At 40.0% G+C, this 8,278-nt stretch overlaps 1 protein-coding gene across 2 annotated transcripts in view; it reads right to left on the bottom strand.

Annotated features, from left to right (window-relative positions):
- aspscr1 (ASPSCR1 tether for SLC2A4, UBX domain containing) overlaps nucleotides 1–8,278 on the bottom strand; it is a 223,055-nt gene that overhangs the window by 93,434 nt on the left and 121,343 nt on the right. For both annotated transcript variants that reach the window (XM_069929671.1, XM_069929670.1), the window contains exon 11: nucleotides 7,749–7,815. In XM_069929671.1, coding sequence (XP_069785772.1) covers nucleotides 7,749–7,815 — 67 coding nt within the window. The remainder of the gene's footprint in view (nucleotides 1–7,748; nucleotides 7,816–8,278) is intronic.

Here is an 8,278-nt window from a genome sequence, read left to right as displayed (position 1 = left end):
ATACATCAAAAACTGGCTGTGAGATGCTTTAGAACAGAATTTCTCAACTTTGGTTCTATGCATTTGTTAGAATCGCTGCAGCAATGTGGCAAAAATGTTCTCACCAAATCAAAATAAAATTCCTGTCAGTGATGTGGGATTAACTCACCAACATCCCCGCAACACCCCCCCCCCCCCCCACAACCCCACACACAATTGGTAATCTGTAGTTTTGTTATAGGTGGCCCCTGACAAGTAAAGGAATACTTAAAGTGGTCCTTCAGTGTTAAGAACTGTTGTGTTCGAGCATCTCCAGGTAGTGAAGGTATTATAAAAATGCATGCTTAATTAAAACTACATTATCCTCACAATGCTCATTTCAACTTTAATCTTGGCTCTTGTTAATAGACATAGAACACTGCAGCACAGAAACAGGCCCTTTGGCTCTTCTATCCTGTGCTGCACCATTATTCTGCCTCTCCCACTGACCTGCATCCAGACCATACCCCTCCCATCTATGTACCTATCCAAATATTTCTTAAATGTCAAAACTGAGCCTGCGTTTACCAATTCAGCTGATAGCTCGTTCCACACTCCCACCATTCTCTGTGCGAAGTTCCTCCTAATGTTCCCCTGTTACGTATAAGACAGCAGCGATAAAAATTAGCCTGTTGATGTTATATTTTAAATTATTAATTAACAATTACATATCACCTACTCTAATTTAACTCACTTATCTAAACTTAACTAAATTTATATACAATTATCTAACAAACTCTAACTATGTGCGAATATATTGGTGTGTGAAGCCACCACAGATCAAAGCTCAATTTTGTTAAGGCAGGTCCAATTTCCAAGTTCAGGAATTTGGTGATAACATTTGGGCTTGAGATTGATGGGACACACTGGCTTTAGATGGTTGAGCCATGCAGGCCTTAGATGAATGGTGAGACACGCAGGCTTTAAATGGTTGAGGCACACTGGACTTATGATGAAGTTAGCAGTTCCTGAAGTGAGTGAAAGAGTCCAGGGGTGATAGAATGTTGATTACTCATGGCACCCTGGTTGAGGTGCTTCAGAGAAATGTCCTTTTTTGACGAATGCCTTCTTCAGCAATTTTTGTGGGTTAGTAGAGTGCAGTATTCCTTCTGCAACTTTTAAAACTCCTTTCGAGGGTCAAGAGAGTGCTTTAAAACCCCTTTCATGAGCCAGGAGAGTGCTTTAAAATCCTTTTTGTGGGTCAGCAGAACTGGTCTCTCATTCCTCTGTAAGCAAACAGAGGAAATCTGACAATTCTGTCTATAACCACACAATGATGCTAAGTGGGTTTCTCATTCTCACAGAGGATGTCGTTGTCGACTCTTATGGTACTTCTGTAGTGGGCCACCAAACGTCCTATGCCCGAAGCGGCAACCCGACACCAGGAGCCTGAAGCCTACACAGCCGGCCATGATGGACTACGTTCTTCGAAGTCCGCACCTGACTGAACACCACGTGGCTGCAGCATCCCACTCCGATGGGCTGGCCAGTAGCAGCCAATTGGGTGGAGCAAGGGAAGCAGCCACATTCAGGGATGAGAGGTGATCATTACTTTGCCGGTCCCCGGATAACACTAAACAACCAATCACAGGAAGCAGATTGTAATGCCACCAGTTGGGTGGCATAAGCCCTTTATAACCAGAGGTGCCAGCACAATGAACCAGTGTTGAATTCACTCTCTTCTTTGAGCAGAACCTCTCCAGCAGTAGCAGCCACTACACTTCCTCAAAAAATGGCTCCCAGCCACTCCTGTGTATTTAGTCTTAATCTGTTGGTCACATGGTCTCTGCACAGAGATGCAGCCTTGCTTATCTTCGAATATATCCATTTAGGAACATGATGTCTTCAAATCTTGCTGCTAGTTTCATAGTCTCTTCAAATCCTGCAGGCAGGTTGTTAAATCTGTTTTCTTAAAGAGACAATCCCACACAATAAAATGAACTGAAAATAGGGGTAATGTCACCCCCCCCAAACCTTTCCCCTTTCACCCTTAACCCATGCCCTCTGGTTTGTATCTCTCCTAACCACAATGCATTTACTCTCTCTATACCTCAGTCAAATCTCCCCTCATTCTTCTATACTGCAGGGAAAAATGTCCTAACCTGTTTAGCTTTTGCCTCTAACTCAGTTAGCCAAGCCCCAGTAAAATCCTTGTAAATCTCCTCTCTCAGACTGATTGATATCCTTCCTGTAGTTAGGTGACCAATTCTATGTGTGAAAAAATTAATTTAAGCACAGTTGTTTCAAGCTATTTATGTTTCAACAACTATTGCTGTATATCTACCACTATATTTCCAACAAACTGTTGGCATAAAATAATCCAATTCTGTATTAAAAATGCAACTGGAGAAGAGAAACATCTAAGGAATTTTTAACAACTGTTACTGAAAGTCCCCAATAAAATCCACCCAATACAAAAGAGAGGGATAGACTTCAAAGCAAGTGTAAGTTCACCAAATGTCTGACTCTCCATTTAACCATTCAAAAGCTTAACAACTTTCATTGTTTACACATTTTTTCCACATTATATTGTGACATTATGCTTTTATTGAGAATTTTGCAACAAAAATCCCAGTCTTAACACATAATTTTGGAATAACATTGAAAATTATATTTGAATACATCCTGCATGGTGCTACTGCAGTGTCCAAGGGGTTAAACGGTTCTTTGCCATCATTGCTACAATGCCTGGCTGTTCACTGACAGTATTTACCTTTCTTTAAAGGGAGAAATTCTTGTCATTCTTTCTTAAACACAACTGCAGGCATAAGCATGTGGAAAAGATGTATTTTTTTTTGTAATTCTTTATTTATCGCACTATGAACCATACCAACCAATATATTTGGTTGATGCATCTCTTTAAATATTCACAGTGACATTTTCTCTTTTTTTGAAATGGTGGCAGTTTCCGTACTAGCGCTCAATGCGCCCTTTCGATTTCTATTTCTTCATGTGATTCTGTCGTTCCGAGCACCTTCGGGATCCATCCTTTTATAAATTCCTTCATATATGACCCTTCTTTGCCTTCTTTCAGGCCCACTATTTTTATGTTGTTTCGCCTATTGTAGTTTTGCAATATGTCAATTTTTTGTGACAATAATTCTTGTGTCTCTAATTTTTTTTTCGCTCTCTTCCAACTTCCCTCTTAAATCATTTATCAACATTTCTACAGCAGCTTCTTGTTCCTCCACATTTTCTACTCTTTTCCCTATTTCAGTCATGACCAACTCTAAGCTGGGCCCTCAGCGGCAGGCCGACCCGCTGCTGGGCCCCCCACTTCAGGCTGACCTGCTGCTGGGCTCCCTGCCGCAGATCATCCCACTGCTGGTCGCCCCATTGCCACTCACCCTCTTCCAGCCCTTCATTCTCTTTCTCACCACTCTTTTCTTTTCTTCTTTCTTGCTTACTTCCCCCAGCCGAATGCTCCAATACTGGGCGTCTCTCAGATGCCTGTTCCGCAGCTGGCTGTTCCACAGCTGAGTCCCCCCCCCGCCCCCGCCGGCGTTAACTTTTTCTTTCTTGTGCACTGCTCTTCGCGCATGCGCAGTTGTGCACCTCTTCTTGGCTCTGAGAGTCATTTTTTAAGTCTGCCGGTCGGGAGTACACCGGTCCTCTGGAGATCAGCCGCTCCTCTCCATGGTGGCTCTCTGCTCCGACGTGCAGGTAAGACCTTCTTCTTTCTTCTCCGTGAATTTCTTTCTTCCCTTTTCTCTGTTATTCTTACTTTTTCTCTTTTGGGTGTCATCTTCTGTAACTTTATCTTTCTCTTCCTATATTTTATGTTTATTGAGCTCTGTTTTTTCAAACTTTTTTTCTTTTCTCTGGAGAGCGCTGGTTCCACTCGACATCATGTGACTCTCCGGAAAAGTTGTCCTTGTAGCAACTTCAGAGAGCTCAACAAGTACAAGTTATATAAATGAAATATTTCATTCAAGTTTCCATATCAAAACAAAATCTGATTACATTGTTGACCAAGAAATTCCTTCACCACATGGCAGGCAGGAATTACAATTGGATAAAAATCTCACAGGAATTTGTATATTATCCAAGTAAGTTAAATAGCACTTTTAAAGTAAGAAAGTTGTTCCACAGAAATATAACCTTGGTTACAATTTGCAACATGCTCAGCAAATTCTGTTTGTCATATTTGGTCCATTTAAACAGCTCAGCTTTGATATGAAAATGTTTTTGTCATCCCTCAACCTTTCTGCCTCTCTTTCCTTCACTGTTCAACGAAAATTACATTTCTTCAAAAATCCAACTAAATACACAAAACATTCTTTACTGGAACCATACAAAATATTTACAGTACAAAGACCACTTGCTCCAAAAAGTCTTTATCTCATATATTTCATGACACATGGTCATAACAATAAACCTGATCTGATTATCCACTACCCACCCTGATTCACCGCAGATTAACTGGCCTTCTAGCAACTTTAACTAAAGCTATTTACTTTAACTAAATCCTGTGATAGTAAGATCCACATTCTATCTTCTGGAAGGGCACCTGAGAGTTACAGAGAAGAAGGTATAAGTATTGCAAATTACAATGAATAGGAAAAATAACCATATATTTAAAAATATATGGAAGAGCAAGAATAAAGGATCTTGTGAAAGGTATATTTAAGAATAAGATTACAAAATTCTTTTTCAAACACTGATTGAATGGACACAGAGTCAGAGGCTTAAGGATGCTGAATTTGTGAGGTGGGTGATTGTAGTATCAATTAATTTTTTTTGTGATTCCTTCTTTTCATCATCTTTTAAAGGCTTTGAGAAAGTGTGAAAGATATGCTATTATGAAATTGGAAATAGTGGCAGAAGCAAGGAGACAGAAAAATAGGACATACCAAGTTCATCACAAAGAATTCACTTTTTTTGTTTATATCCAACTTGAATATTAATGTTTTAAAAGTATTCTCAATGTATGAAAGGCCAAGGAATGTAGATCCAATGTAGCTCACGATTCACAACAAATATATTCAACGATTTGCAAGTATGAAGGAAAAGTGCTACATTAATTCTAAGTTGTACGTCGGTTAAAAACAAACTCCAAAGGACAAAAGTTGTGTAATGTCCTCTTGGTTAACAGCTCATGTCATTCCAAGCACATGTCTGCTCTGCCTTTCCTCCCTCGAGCTATCAACTAGACAAACATGTGGATTTGGGCATTGACCAATATCACTTAGTAACTTGTGATGGAAGGTACCATGCAAATTCTACATGGACTTTAGTAAGGCCTTTGACAAGGTCGGGAGGCTAGTCAGGAAGCTTCAGACGCTTGGGATTCACAGTAAAGTAGTAAACTGGATTTGTCAATGGCTGGATGGAAGAAGCCAGAGAATAATAGTGCTTCTCAGACTGGAGCCTGTGACTAGTGATGAGCCTAAGGGATTGGTGCTGGAGCCATTGTTGTTTGTCAGCTAGATCAATAATCTGGATGATAATGTGGAAAATTGCATCCACAAGTTTGCAGATAACACTAAGATTTAAGGTGTTGTGGACAATTAAGGTTTTTAAAGTTTGCAGCGGGATCTAGACCAGCTGCAAAAATGGCAGATAGAATTTAATGCAGACAAGTGTGAGGTGTGTTCTGGAAGGACAAACCAAGAAAGGACATACACAGTAAATGGTAGGGCACTGAGATTTGCGGAGGAACAGAAAGATTTTGGAATGCAGATAGATAATTTCCTGAAAGTGGCGTCACTCAGGGTTGTAAAGAGGGCTTTTTGGCATATTGGCCTTCATAAATCAAAGTATTGAGTATAGGAGTTGGGATGTTATGGTAAAGTTGTACAAGATATTAGTGAGGTTACATTTGGAGTATTGTGTGCAATTTTGGTCACCTAACAGCAGGAAAGATATCAATAAGATAGAAAGGGTTCAGAGAAAATTTACTAGGATGTTGCCCAGACTTCAGGAACAGAGCTAAAGGGAAAGGTTAAACAGGTTAGGACTTTATTCCTTTAAGCATAGAAGAATGAGGGGAGATTTGATAAAGGTATTTGAAATTATCAGGGAGATAGACAGAGTGCCCTCCATAATGTTTAGGACAAAAACACCTATTTCTTTTATTTGCCCGTGTGCTCCACAGTTTTCAATTTGTAATCAAACAAGTCACATGTAATTAAAGTGCACATTCCAGATTTTATTTAAGGTTATTTGCACAGTATTCATTTTAGTTTGACCGTGTAGTACACTTTTTATGCATAGTCCCTTCATTTCAAGGCTCCATAATATTTGGGACATTAGGCTTCGCAGGTGTTTGTGAGTACTCGGGTATGTTTAATTGCTTCATTGGTGCAGGCATAAAGAGCCAGGCTTGCCTCTAAACCCTTGATCACCTTTGGAATCTGTAGCTGCCATTTTTTCAACATGAGGATCAAAGTTGTGCCAATGAATGTCAAAGAAGCCAGTATGAGGCTGAAAAATAGGAATAAAACAGTAAGAGACATTACCCAAACTTTATGATTACCAAAATCAACAGTTTGGAACATCATTAAGAAGAAAGAGCATAGTGGTGAGCTCAGTAATCGCAAAGGGACTGGTAGTCCAAGGAAGTCCTGCACTGCTGATGAGAGAATAATTCTCATCATAATTAAGAAAAATCTCCAAACATATATCCAACAGATCAGAAACACTCTTCAAGAAGCAGGTATAGATTTGTTAATGTCTACTGTCTGCAGAAGACTTCATGAACAGAAATACAGAGGCTGCACTGCAAGATGCAAACCATGGCAAAGGTGGTAGATTTTGGATCTTGGGCTGTTTCACACTTTGCTCCTACCATCACTCTGATACAGGTTCATCTTGGTCTCATCTATTCACAAGGCTCTTTTTCCAGGATTGTGCAGGCTCTTCTAAATACTTCTTGGCAAACCGTAATCTGACCATCCTTTCTGTGGCTAACATTTTGCATCTCAGAGGATATTTCCTGGCCCAACACACAAACGGCATCATGAAGAAAACACACCAGCGCCGCGATTTCCTGAGGAGTTTGTGGAGGTTTGGTTTGACATCAGAAACCCTGGTAAATTTCTACTGATGTGTGGTGGAAAGTGTGCTGACCAGCTGCGTCATGGTCTGGTATCCCCGAGCAAAAAATCCTGCAAAAGGTAAGGATATCACAAGCAAAACCCTCCCTACTATTGAGAACATCTACAGGGAACGGTGCAGTTGTAGAGCAGCAGCAATCGTCAAGGATTCACACCACTCAGCACACGCTCTGTTCTCACTGCTACCCTCAGGTAAGAGGTACAGGTGCCTCAAGACTCGCACCACTAGGTTCAGGGAGCAGCTACTTCCCCTCCACCATCAGATTCCTCAACAACAAACTCAATCAGGAACTTATTTAAGGACTCTTACTTTTGCATTTTATTGATTTTTTTTCCTCTATGTTGCAGTCAGTTTGTTTACATTTCTTTATTTGTTTACATGTGTATGTTGAGTCAATTTTTTTTTGCACTACCGATAAATAGAAATTCCACCTGGCCCACAGGAAAAAGAATCTCAGGGTTGTATGTGATGTCATGATTATCCTCTGACAATGAATGAATCTGAAGTGGCAAGGACAAGGAATGAAATGCTCTGAAAATGCAGAAGTTTTTCCAATCAAGGGGAACAAGAATCAAAAGATGTCAGTTTAAACTTCCCTCCCCCAATGCAGAGTCAGCCAACACAACCATTCAACATAACCAAACTAGAACAAAGTAGAATAAATAATTCACCTGTTTCGAGAGGTCTGAAGAAACCTTGCAAGACGTGTCTGTCAGGAAACTGCACTCTTAGAACAACCTACAAGTCCAAAGATTTAAAAAAAGTGAAATCAAAGTAAAAATGATTTATTAAAGCCACATGAAAGAAAACAAAAAACAAGCAACATTGCCATTGCAACACCTCCAAGCTTTTGATCCGTCACTATCTTTATGTTTACAAGTATTTTAAGTGCTCCCATGCAATCCTTTATACATGAATAAACTAGATTTGTCTATTCAAAGCAACTACTCAAAGTGTGGCTCAGCTTTCGAGTGGAGAAGAACCCCCAAGTAATTCCCCTGATTGGGAGCTTTATTCTGAATCAGGATGGCAAAGGACACATTTCAAAGTTGCATACTACTTCATGTCAAACTGTCAAGGACAATGCAATTCCTGCTTACTTTTCTAACTCTAAATATCAGATCGATGCGTGCCTTCAAAGTTAATGAAAGCAACATAGAACAGACTAGTGAAGGAAAATCCTAAGGAATAGGAAATTACA

The sequence above is a fragment of the Narcine bancroftii genome, chromosome 3 (genome assembly GCF_036971445.1).
Source record: "Narcine bancroftii isolate sNarBan1 chromosome 3, sNarBan1.hap1, whole genome shotgun sequence".
Taxonomy (NCBI): Eukaryota; Metazoa; Chordata; class Chondrichthyes; order Torpediniformes; family Narcinidae; genus Narcine; species Narcine bancroftii.
Note: the sequence above shows the minus strand (reverse complement) of the source record. Positions and strands in the feature narration are given on the sequence as shown.